This window comes from Crinia signifera, chromosome 7, assembly GCF_055691185.1.
Source record: "Crinia signifera chromosome 7, ASM5569118v1, whole genome shotgun sequence".
NCBI lineage: Eukaryota > Metazoa > Chordata > Amphibia > Anura > Myobatrachidae > Crinia > Crinia signifera.
Window position 1 is genome coordinate 20,071,318 of NC_139223.1, and position 13,803 is coordinate 20,085,120.

A 13,803-nucleotide genomic window follows, 5' to 3' on the forward strand; every position below is an offset into this window, starting at 1 on the left:
CTGACCAACGATCCCTCCGACTGTCTAGGTCTTTGCTTAAACTGAAGGATGTCATTTTTTCGGCTTTGTTAATCTTTTTTATATGTGTATTAATCAGTGGACCGTCTTATTTCTTATAGGATTTATATTCTAGGGCTTTTATTGCCCCCTATATCTTGTATATATAGAAAATATTCCTGTAATTCGTGCTGGAACTATAATCTGTGACAGCCACAGATAAATTCAGTCAAAAAAATAAGGAAAAGGGGAAAGGGGAATAGGTTCCGCACTGATATCCTTTTGTTCGCTTTTAATAGGCTATATCTGCTTTCTCTTTTGATTCTTAAATTGATTTCAATTGTTTTATTCTTAACAAGAGTGGTGGTGCTACCCTTCTCTAAATTTTAAATATACAATGAGAAAAAGAAGGGAAGAGTAGAGAATTGATGGGTGCACACTGCAGACAGCTGTATAGGGCGTCCAACTGATACCAACAAACTTAAAAATTAACTTTTATTCGATATATTAGTTTAAAAAAGAAGTGTGCTAATTACATCTTCTTATTAGTATGATAGTAAGAAAGTGATTAAAGTTTTGAAAAAGTGATTAAAATATTCGTGATAAGGATGCTCTTTAGTACTTGTGTTTCACTGACTCCTAAAGTCTCTTCTCTCTATTATTGGAGGGAGAGGGTACTGCTAAGTATATACTTCTTAAGCTTTAACTCTGACTTTATTGTTTCATCTGTCTATTCCTTCTGCATATTACTATTCCCAGCAAAATGCCTGGTACTGGTCTGTGTGCAGTATCCTGTTACAAAGTTATCCTACTTGTATTAGTGGAAACTTTGTTTAGAGTTAATTGGATACAGTTATGTATCACTTGTGGTCAGATGTGAGTTATTTTCAGAGTCCCAACTTGCACTGTCAGTTTTTATCGTATTCTACTGTCTCATAATATTTCTATTCAAATGTGATCTTTATTGTCCCACAGTGATGTCTCTACAGTTTCTAGGGAGGGTGGATATTTATTTTATATTTATTTTGAATACCCAATAATAATTGGTACTCTTACATGCAATCCGATTTTATTCAGTGTTATATGCCCTTATGATGTGTCACTCCATATTCAGGCTTTTTGGTGGCTATAATGGTCAGATATGTCTGCACTTTCTCTCTTGTCACTTGTTGGGTGTTTGTAATATGCTGCTAATACACACTATCCAATCTCCTGCTTATGCAATTTTATTTACATTTAACCCTCAGTATGTTCATGGGTTAATAGTATTTATTATCTCATATCAGATTAATATTAAGACCTTCTCATCCAATGTAGTCTGAGAGTATTAGTCAGTTCTCTGATGTTAGTGCTGTTTGACAGACAAAGCCGTTTTATACAGCTTATGTGGTCACTTCTGAATATTTGTCTGCATGCATTCGTTTTGGATATTCACAGTGTGTATTTCAGCTCCCATTCAGGGTGAATTGTATGTATAGCCACCTATTATATGCCTTTCTATCTAGAGGCTAATGTTGGTCATTATATTAGGGCTTACAACTGTTTGCCGCATATAGTATTTGCTGATCTCCTCGTTAATTTTTTTGACTATATTTAAATGGTGTCTGGTGTGGATATTAAATTGTGTCAGGCTTGCCTACCGCGGGAGGCTCCCGACTTTTGCCTGAGCCTCCCGCTGTCCCGCAATCCCCCTCAGCCCTCCCGGTTTTTGCAACCCCTCCATTGTAATCCAGACTGCGCGTGTGCGCATGTCTGGAAATGGCAGGGGGCGGCGTGTACACGTGAGGTCACAGTCGGCTGTGCTGCTGTGTGTGTGTGGTGTGCGCCGCGGCGCGCAGTTACAGGAAGTAACTGGCTGCATCAGAGGAGACAGAGGAGCTGGAGAGCCGGCAGCCGGGGCTCTGTTTCACTACTAGTGATGGGAAATCTAGTTCTAGATCACCCAAAAGATTAGATCAGAAGATTAGTTCATCTAGTTCATTATTCCATCACTGACTTAAGGCCCATACACACTTGACGATTTTCAGCTGAAAATCGGTCAAAACAGCCGTTTTGAGCGATTTTCGACTGAAAATCGGCCAGTGTGTATGCCCCAAAGATTGCCGACTAGCGATGATGCGCGCTCCCGCATCATCGCTAGTAAAGTGGTTCATCTGCTGGTTTTACCAGCAGATGTGGTGATGATGGATGGTTTTTCATCCATCATCGCCATGTGTGTACGCCTGCCGGGCTGAAAGATTAACCACTTTCAGCCCGGCGGACCGCCCCGCTGCCCCCCTCCGCCACCCCGCCCCTCACCTGTCATACTCACCCTGCAGGATTGGTCCGCGCTTCCCCGCTCACACTGCTGCTGCGGCTGGATGCTGCAGAGCCTAGTTCCCCTGCCGTCCGCCGCACTTGTCCTCCTGCCGGGTCCCAGCTCTGAGCTCTGCCACCCGGCCACACTGACTGACACGCTGACTCCCCGCCCCCCTACACCCTGCTCCCTCCGTTCTGCTCCACACGGAGCACCACTGTCCACCAATGATTTCCCTGTTAAGCCAGTAATATATACATTGCTGGCATGTGCCAGCAATGTATATATTAATGGCACCACTGGGCACCAATGAGATCCTTAAACCAGTAATATATACATTGCTGGCACGTGCCAGCAATGTATATTTTACTGGCACCACTGGGCACCAATGAGTTTCATAAGCCAGTAATATATAGATTGCTGGCACATGCCAGCAATGTTTATACTACTGGCACCACTACCCACCAATGATTATTTTCTGAATTTATTAGCCAGTAATATATACCCGGCTGTCTCAGAGCAGGTTCATCCGTCTGTGGCACGGCTATTTCAAATAACGCACCGGTTCGCGACTCCTGAGCCAATCGGAGCTAGCAGCCAGGCAACCAATCAGGTGCTGCCATGCCGCGAGCTTCAATTAGCTTGCGAGTCACGAGCCGGCACATCATTTCAAATAACCGTGCCACAGACAGATAGACCTGTTCTGAGATATCTGGGTTTCCCACCGCTCTGCCCCGGCTGTCTCCTTTAACACGGAGTGCAGTGCACAGAGTAACTTCCCCTGGCAAAGAGCATGAAACCCGTTGCAAAGAGCATGTAACCCCTGGCAAAGATCAAGAAAGCCCTAGCTGGCAGCGTAGGGTGGGGTTTACATTAGTTCTGAATCAGGCCCCAAGAACAGAAATACATTAAATACAATGGCCTCTGCTCCCGCCCTTGGAATTCAAACCCAGCCCATTATGTAAATCGCCTTTTAATGAAAGATTTTCAGCAAAGTCTTTCGCCTCCTGAAAATCTTTTGCTCTTTGAGAAAATAGCTCAGTGTGTACGCACTACTTTGGTGAAAGATATATCTATCAAACATTTTGCCAAAGTCTTTTCAAATGAAAATCTTCTAGTGTGTATGGGCCTTTAGAGACTGAGAGGAGTGCATGGAGCTAGATGAACTAGACTAGATTATGACACAGAGCAGGCATTGTAATACCAGCTCATTGTAGGAGTTATAGTCTTGTTAGAATGATCATATACTGTATGTTTAATAAATCAGATTATTTTCTATTTTAGAAAAGCAATAAGTTATACAGCACCCTTCTAGTGACATCTCTTATATATTTGGCTACATCTGTCACTCAAAGTGTGTGAGTGTGTGTATAACGCTCTGTTCCTGGACTTTCCTCTTAATGTGTGATTGCCTTCATCTGTGCTGAACACCTTTCTGATAAATTAACCTGTTTAAAACAGGTGATGGCAATCATACATTAAGAAGAAGTCTAGAAACAGAGCATTGTGTCCCTCTTGGAGAGGGTCATGTTGGGAGGTATGTGACAGAGAACCAGCCCAGTGAGCCCACAGACAGTGCAAGACACCCTCTGCCTCCCCATGTTGCCCAGCACTGCTACTCCACAGCCACCAGGTGAGCGCCCCCCTCCCGCGATTTGCGGCAAAAACACCCCCTCCCCCGCGACCCCCCCTCCCGCGATTCGCAGCAAAAACACCCCCCTGCGACCCCCCCTCCCGCGATTCGCGGCAAAAAGAACCCCCCGCGACCCCCCCCTTGCACGATTGGCGGCACCCCCCCACGACCCCCCTCCCGCCATTCGCGGCCCCCCTCGCAATTCGCAGCAGCCCCAGGATTAAATGGCACATGCAAAACACTGATATGGCTATGGTCGACAATGAAAAAGGTTGACATGGGTTTTTGAAGATTTTTTTTTCATTTTTTGAATGTTTTCATATTCATTGTCATGTGTCGACATGGACACCAATGAAGTGCCACACTTATGTCAACATTTACATATGTTGACCTTTCTGTGTTGATTTTTTCTTGTGGCGATTCGCGTCACACCACCCGCAACCCCCCCTCCCACGATTCACGGCACCCCCCGGCGCCCACCCCCCCGTGACCCCCCTCCCGCAATTCGCGGCAACCCCCCACCGGAACCCCTGTGAACCCCGCCCTCCCGCGATTCGTGGCACCCACCCCCGCGACCCCCCCCCTCCCACAATTCGCGACACACACACACACCCCCCCCGCGATTCGCGGCAGCCCCATGATTAAATGGCACATGCAAAACACTGACATGGCTATGGTCGACAATGAAAAAGGTTGACATGGGTTTTTGAAGATTTTTTTCTCATTTTTTGAATGTTTTCATATTCATTCTCATGTGTCGACATGGACACCAATGAAGTGCCACACTTATGTCAACATTTACATGTGTTGACCTTTCTGTGTTGATTTTTTCTTGTGGCGATTTGCGTCACTAAACCCCCCCCGCAACCCCCACTCCCGCGATTCACGGCACACACACACCCCGCGATTCTTGGCACCCCACCCCGTGACCCCCCCTCCCATGATTCATGGCAAACCCCCTGCGACCCCCCTCTCCCGCGATTCGCGGACACCCAAGTTGCAATACAGGGCATCTTTCATACAATTCTAACCATATTACTCATATACAAACGTTCACAAATTAAGGGGGCGCAGCCCCTTACGACGGTGTGAAGAGCACCCGTAGGGCGCGATGAATCACCTAGTGTTTATTGTTTAGCTCTGCAATATTAATCCCATTGTGGTGGTTATTTTACCTTCCATAATATGCAAGTAAAATACCCAAATTCAGAGTAATTTAATAAGTAAATTTTTTTCTGCTTTTAAAATACAGTAATTAGAAAAAAACATGTCCCCTTGCCCCAATGTAACTGACCTTAGAGAGAGATAAAGTAGAGACTTTGCAAAGTAACCATTTGCTGATAATGGTTGCTAGGGGTAACTGCTCCACTGTATGTATCCTGAAAGTTCATACATATCCATCTCTGACTGTAATGTGGAGTAAACAGAGCTACTACAGTATACTGTATAACATGCAGCAGCCAGCACTGTGTCTGTGGCTGCATACACACAATACATGTGCCTGAGCACAGCAGTGCCACACATGGTAGCTCACAGGTACTGTACAGTCTCATTATGGCTGTATAGTCAGAGATTAGATCAGGGATCTGTATGATCAGTGAACTAATTGAACTACTGAACTATTTGCAGGACTCATAAGTCATCAGGACAATGTAGATCCCCAGAGTCCAGACCATGTGTGAGCTCAGCACTGCCACCTGTGGCAGCTAACATGTACTGCCTCCTGTGTATTGCAATTTGCATGAGAGCTGAATAACATGGCTGCTGCAGAAGTACCTACACAGGTCCCAGCAGCAGATTTAGCACAGCAGTATGCTCAGGACCTAGTACCAGCAGCGGCAGCAGCAAGTGTTTGGACATCTGGACTAATAGTGATAGAATCACAGAAAGGTGAGCAGCATGAGCACACATTCTCACTCACAGACACACCACACTCAGGGCGAGATTCTCTATCACAGAAATGCGGTAAAAACCCAGTTATCGGGGTTTTTACCGCATTTCTGTATTCTCTAACCTCCCTCCGCAGTGTCACCGCTGCGGAGGGAATCGCCAGCAAAAGCTGGCGGTTCCCTGCAGAAGCCTATGGGCTTCTTACCGCAGCGGTGTGTGAGGGATCCGTCACGGATCCCTCCCAGCATGCCCTGCGGCCGGCGCGTCAGTCTGCGCATGCGCAGACGGACTCCCGGGCCATAGACCTGGAAGTCCAGCAACAGCGCCGCATCGCAAGGGACAGCTCTTACCGCAAGAGCTGTCCCTTGCGTTAATGACCGCATATTTTAGAGAATATGCGGTCATTAGAAATGCGGTGGCCGGTGAAGAGGGCTGCGGATTTTAGAGAATCCCACCCATAGACTTTGGCTAGGCAGTGCATATTTTTATTTTATTAGATCTGTATTTGCTGGGCTTTGTTGTACTTTTAACTTTAGATTCAGGAAGTAAAGATCCAGTAAATGAGCCTTATGTAGCTGCTGGGCTCTGTCTGTCTGTGTTACACCTCCCACTTGCTTTACTTCCTGGTGAACTAAATGAACTAATCTTTGCCAGAGCAGTGATCTGAACGATTTAGTTCACTCTCCCTGCTGGCATGACTCCCTACCCTCCCTACGCTCCCTATGCTCCCACGCCCATGCAGCTCCTGAGAGAAAGGTATAGACTGGGGGGGGGGGGGGGGGGGGGAGGGTTCTGTTTAATGTGAGGGGGCTGTGTGTAACATACTTTAGTGGTGTGTATAGGAGTAATAGGTGGGGGGGGGGGGAGGGGTTGCTCTATGTACTGTGTAATATGGGGAGGGCTGTTATCAAATAGTATATAGTGTTTTTTTACTGAGAGTAATATGGGGGTCAATGTTTATTGTAATATGGGGGGTGCTATGTGATATAGTTTTGTGTGTGCTAAGAGTAATATGAGGGGCTGTGTATTGTAATAGGGGGTGCTGTGTATAGTACAATATAGTGGTGTGTGCACTGGGTGTAATATGGGGGGGGGGGGCTGTATATAGTGTAATATAGTGGTGTGTGCACTGGGTGTAATAGGGGGTGCTGTGTATAGTACAATATAGTGGTGTGTGCACTGGGTGTAATATGGGGGGGGGGCTGTATATAGTGTAATATAGTGGTGTGTGCACTGGGTGTAATATGGGGGCTGTATATAGTGGTGTGTGCACTGGGTGTAATAGGGGGTGCTGTATATAGTACATTATAGTGGTGTATGCACTGGGTGTAATATGGGGGGGGGGGCTGTATATAGGGGTATGGGTAAAAGGGATGTACTAAAAGGATGATTGCAGAAAGGGATGATCGGGATGATTGAGTGCAGTTCACCTCCAATACACTAGATGTCACAATTTTTGCTGATTTCAACCTTAACGAACTAAAAAAAAAAGGTGTAAACATCAAATTATATGTCATTCAGACCATCTAAGTGTCTTTTGTCCTTATAATTTGCAGTAAAAAGTGCATTATCCCATTTTTATTGTATATTAAACTACACATACCTATATTGTTTATTTTTAGTGGAATGATGCTATATATTTTCTATTTAAATGGGATGATCATGTTTTTTTTCACAGGTAATTATACCTGGGACTGTTTTCTATGTGTTAGCAGTGGGATGATGGCTATATCTTTTCTATTTACGTGGGATGATCAGGTTTTTATCGCAGATAATTAAACCTGGGACAGTTATCTATGCGTTTCCAGGGGGAGGATGGCTATATCTTTTCTATTTACGTGGGATGATCACATTTTCATCGCAGATAATTACACCTGGGACAGTTTTCAATGCGTTTCCATGGGGATTATGGCTATATCTTTTCTATTTACGTGGGATGATCACAATTTCATCGCAGATAATTACACCTGGGACAGTTTTGAATGCGTTTCCAGGGGGATGATGGCTATATCTTTTCTATTTACGTGGGATGATCACCTTTTTATCGCAGATAATTACACCTGGGACAGTTTTCAATGCGTTTCCATGGGGATTATGGCTATATCTTTTCTATTTACGTGTGATGATCACAATTTCATCGCAGATAATTACACCTGGGACAGTTTTGAATGTGTTTCCAGGGGGATGGTGGCTATATCTTTTCTATTTACGTGGGATGATCACCTTTTTATCGCAGATAATTACACCTGGGACAGTTTTCAATGCGTTTCCATGGGGATTATGGCTATATCTTTTCTATTTACGTGTGATGATCACAATTTCATCGCAGATTATTACACCTGGGACAGTTTTGAATGTGTTTCCAGGGGGATGGTGGCTATATCTTTTCTATTTACGTGGGATGATCACCTTTTTATCGCAGATAATTACACCTGGGACAGTTTTGAATGCGTTTCCAGGGGGAGGATGGCTATATCTTTTCTATTTACGTGGGATGATCAGGTTTTTATCGCAGATAATTAAACCTGGGACAGTTATCTATGCGTTTCCATGGGGATTATAGCTATATCTTTTCTATTTACGTGGGATGATCACAATTTCATCGCAGATAATTACACCAGGGACCGTTTTCTTTGCGTTTCCAGGGGGATGATGGCTATATCTTTTCTATTTACGTGGGATGATCACGTTTTTATCGCAGATAATTACACCTGGGACAGTTTTCAGTGCGTTTCCAGGGGGAGGATGGCTATATCTTTTCTATTTACGTGGGATGATCACAATTTCATCGCAGATAATTACACCTGGGACAGTTTTCTTTGCGTTTCCAGGGGGATTATGGCTATATCTTTTCTATTTACGTGGGATGATCACCTTTTTATCGCAGATAATTACACCTGGGACAGTTTTCAATGCGTTTCCATGGGGATTATGGCTATATCTTTTCTATTTACGTGGGATGATCACAATTTCATCGCAGATAATTACACCTGGGACAGTTTTCTTTGCGTTTCCAGGGGGAGGATGGCTATATCTTTTCTATTTACGTGGGATGATCACCTTTTTATCGCTGATAATTATACCTGGGACAGTTTTCAATGCGTTTCCATGGGGATTATGGCTATATCTTTTCTATTTACGTGTGATGATCACAATTTCATCGCAGATAATTACACCTGGGACAGTTTTGAATGCGTTTCCAGTGGGATGATGGCTATATCTTTTCTATTTACGTGGGATGATCACCTTTTTATCGCTGATAATTATACCTGGGACAGTTATCTATGCGTTTCCAGGGGGATGATGGCTATATCTTTTCTATTTACGTGGGATGATCACCTTTTTATCACAGATAATTATACCTGGGACAGTTTTCAATGCGTTTCCAGGGGGATGGTGGCTATATCTTTTCTATTTACGTGGGATGATCACCTTTTTATCGCAGATAATTACACCTGGGACAGTTATCTATGCGTTTCCAGGGGGATGATGGCTATATCTTTTCTATTTACGTGGGATGATCAGCTTTTTATCGCAGATAATTATACCTGGGACGGTTTTCAATGCGTTTCCAGGGGGATGGTGGCTATATCTTTTCTATTTACGTGGGATGATCACCTTTTTATCGCAGATAATTACACCTGGGACAGTTTTCTTTGCGTTTCCAGGGGGAGGATGGCTATATCTTTTCTATTTACGTGGGATGATCACCTTTTTATCGCTGATAATTATACCTGGGACAGTTATCTATGCGTTTCCAGGGGGATGATGGCTATATCTTTTCTATTTACGTGGGATGATCACCTTTTTATCGCAGATAATTACACCTGGGACAGTTATCTATGCGTTTCCAGGGGGATGATGGCTATATCTTTTCTATTTACGTGGGATGATCACCTTTTTATCGCAGATAATTACACCTGGGACAGTTTTCAATGCGTTTCCAGGGGGATGATGGCTATATCTTTTCTATTTACGTGGGATGATCAGCTTTTTATCGCAGATAATTACACCTGGGACAGTTTTCAATGCGTTTCCATGGGGATTATGGCTATATCTTTTCTATTTACGTGGGATGATCACAATTTCATCGCAGATAATTACACCTGGGACAGTTTTCTTTGCGTTTCCAGTGGGAGGATGGCTATATCTTTTCTATTTACGTGGGATGATCACCTTTTTATCGCTGATAATTATACCTGGGACAGTTTTCAATGCGTTTCCAGGGGGATGGTGGCTATATCTTTTCTATTTACGTGGGATGATCACCTTTTTATCGCAGATAATTACACCTGGGACAGTTATCTATGCGTTTCCAGGGAGATGATGGCTATATCTTTTCTATTTACGTGGGATGATCAGCTTTTTATCGCAGATAATTACACCTGGGACAGTTTTCAATGCGTTTCCATGGGGATTATGGCTATATCTTTTCTATTTACGTGGGATGATCACAATTTCATCGCAGATAATTACACCTGGGGACAGTTTTCTTTGCGTTTCCAGGGGGAGGATGGCTATATCTTTTCTATTTACGTGGGATGATCAGGTTTTTATCGCAGATAATTAAACCTGGGACAGTTATCTATGCGTTTTCATGGGGATTATAGCTATATCTTTTCTATTTACGTGGGATGATCACAATTTCATCGCAGATAATTACACCAGGGACCGTTTTCTTTGCGTTTCCAGGGGGATGATGGCTATATCTTTTCTATTTACGTGGGATGATCACGTTTTTATCGCAGATAATTACACCTGGGACAGTTTTCAGTGCGTTTCCAGGGGTAGGCTGGCTATATCTTTTCTATTTACGTGGGATGATCACAATTTCATCGCAGATAATTACACCTGGGACAGTTTTCTTTGCGTTTCCAGGGGGATTATGGCTATATCTTTTCTATTTACGTGGGATGATCACCTTTTTATCGCAGATAATTACACCTGGGACAGTTTTCAATGCGTTTCCATGGGGATTATGGCTATATCTTTTCTATTTACGTGTGATGATCACAATTTCATCGCAGATAATTACACCTGGGACAGTTTTGAATGTGTTTCCAGGGGGATGGTGGCTATATCTTTTCTATTTACGTGGGATGATCACCTTTTTATCGCAGATAATTACACCTGGAACAGTTTTCAATGCGTTTCCATGGGGATTATGGCTATATCTTTTCTATTTACGTGGGATGATCACAATTTCATCGCAGATAATTACACCTGGGACAGTTTTCTTTGCGTTTCCAGGGGGAGGATGGCTATATCTTTTCTATTTACGTGGGATGATCACCTTTTTATCGCAGATAATTACACCTGGGACAGTTTTCAATGCGTTTCCATGGGGATTATGGCTATATCTTTTCTATTTACGTGGGATGATCACAATTTCATCGCAGATAATTACACCTGGGACAGTTTTCTTTGCGTTTCCAGGGGGAGGATGGCTATATCTTTTCTATTTACGTGGGATGATCACCTTTTTATCGCTGATAATTATACCTGGGACAGTTTTCAATGCGTTTCCATGGGGATTATGGCTATATCTTTTCTATTTACGTGTGATGATCACAATTTCATCGCAGATAATTACACCTGGGACAGTTTTGAATGCGTTTCCAGGGGGATGATGGCTATATCTTTTCTATTTACGTGGGATGATCACCTTTTTATCGCAGATAATTATACCTGGGACAGTTTTCAATGCGTTTCCAGGGTGATGGTGGCTATATCTTTTCTATTTACGTGGGATGATCACCTTTTTATCGCAGATAATTATACCTGGGACAGTTATCTATGCGTTTCCAGGGGGATGATGGCTATATCTTTTCTATTTACGTGGGATGATCAGCTTTTTATTGCAGATAATTATACCTGGGACGGTTTTCAATGCGTTTCCAGGGGGATGGTGGCTATATCTTTTCTATTTACGTGGGATGATCACCTTTTTATCGCAGATAATTACACCTGGGACAGTTTTCTTTGCGTTTCCAGGGGGAGGATGGCTATATCTTTTCTATTTACGTGGGATGATCACCTTTTTATCGCTGATAATTATACCTGAGACAGTTATCTATGCGTTTCCAGGGGGATGATGGCTATATCTTTTCTATTTACGTGGGATGATCACCTTTTTATCGCAGATAATTACACCTGGGACAGTTATCTATGCGTTTCCAGGGGGATGATGGCTATATCTTTTCTATTTACGTGGGATGATCAGCTTTTTATCGCAGATAATTACACCTGGGACAGTTTTCAATGCGTTTCCATGGGGATTATGGCTATATCTTTTCTATTTACGTGGGATGATCACAATTTCATCGCAGATAATTACACCTGGGACAGTTTTCTTTGCGTTTCCAGGGGGAGGATGGCTATATCTTTTCTATTTACGTGGGATGATCACCTTTTTATCGCTGATAATTATACCTGGGACAGTTTTCAATGCGTTTCCAGGGGGATGATGGCTATATCTTTTCTATTTACGTGGGATGATCACCTTTTTATCGCAGATAATTACACCTGGGACAGTTTTCAATGCGTTTCCATGGGGATTATGGCTATATATTTTCTATTTACGTGGGATGATCACAATTTCATCGCAGATAATTACACCTGGGACAGTTTTCTTTGCGTTTCCAGGGGGATTATGGCTATATCTTTTCTATTTACGTGGGATGATCACAATTTCATCGCAGATAATTACACCTGGGACAGTTTTCTTTGCGTTTCCAGGGGGATGATGGCTATTTATTTTATATTTACGTGGGATGATCACGTCTTTATCGCAGATAATTATACCTGGGACGGTTTTGAATGTGTTTCCAGTGGGATGATGGCTATATCTTTTCTATTTACGTGGGATGATCACAATTTCATCGCAGATAATTACACCTGGGACAGTTTTCTTTGCGTTCTTTGCGACAAATTTCAGACATACATGGACTTACACCGTTTCACCAGAAAATTAGCATTAGCCAAATACCACCACAAGCCCCCCCCATACCAACAGAAGAAAGAAACCACAGACACATACAAACACTCCGATCTCAAACCCCCATCCAAATTTTATCCCCAGCACATGAGAGGACATTTAGTCGACACATTTGAAACACTAGTCACTCATGACCTAGAAAACCTTAACATTAAGGGACACAGGAAACACATGAACCTTACCAAACAAGAGATGGAAACACTTAAAGAACTCAAAGATGACAAAAACATTACGATCAAACCGGCGGATAAGGGGGGGGGTATAGTTCTGCTGAACACTACAGATTACACACAGGAAGCATTAAGAATACTATCAGACCCCAACACATACGAGATTTTACCCACAAACCCTACAGCATCATACCAACAAGAACTAAGAACACTTCTACAAAAGGGCAAAGACACAGGCATTCTCACTGAAAAAGAGCACAATTTCCTAGACAATAGCAACCCGGTCATCCCCGTTTTTTATTATCTTCCTAAGGTACACAAGGACACCCAACACCCACCAGGCCGTCCCATAGTATCAGGCATTCAATCACTCACATCCAACCTCTCCCAGTATATTGACAGATTTCTTCAACCATATGTCAGTACACAAAAATCCTACATCAGAGACACAACAGACATAATCAGGACACTACAGACAATCAAATGGGACGACACATTCTGGATCTGCACCAGCGACATTACTTCATTATACTCAGTCATCAATCACAAACAGGGAATAGAAGCCACGGAACATTATCTCAGACAAGACAGCACACTACCTAATGACCAGACAAGTTTTATTTTAGATTGCATTAATTACATCCTGGAACATAATTACCTTTGGTTCGGAGACAACTACTACAGACAGACGACAGGGACCGCTATGGGCACCAGATTCGCCCCTAGCTACGCCAATCTGTTCATGAGCTGCTGGGAAGATCGTTATATCTGGGCAGACGGCGAGCTGGGGGAGAATCTGGTGCTCTGGCGAAGGTACATC

The 13,803-nt window shown here is 43.3% G+C and overlaps 1 protein-coding gene across 1 annotated transcript in view; it reads left to right on the forward strand.

Moving 5' to 3' along the window:
* The first annotated feature begins 6,301 nt into the window (after positions 1-6,301).
* Positions 6,302-13,803, forward strand: part of LOC146021405 (tripartite motif-containing protein 75-like) — a 41,874-nt gene continuing 34,372 nt past the window's right edge. Inside the window, exon 1 of the mRNA XM_083155192.1 lies at positions 6,302-6,572. Within this exon, the coding sequence (XP_083011318.1) occupies positions 6,511-6,572 (62 nt within the window). The 5' untranslated portion in view covers positions 6,302-6,510. The remainder of the gene's footprint in view (positions 6,573-13,803) is intronic.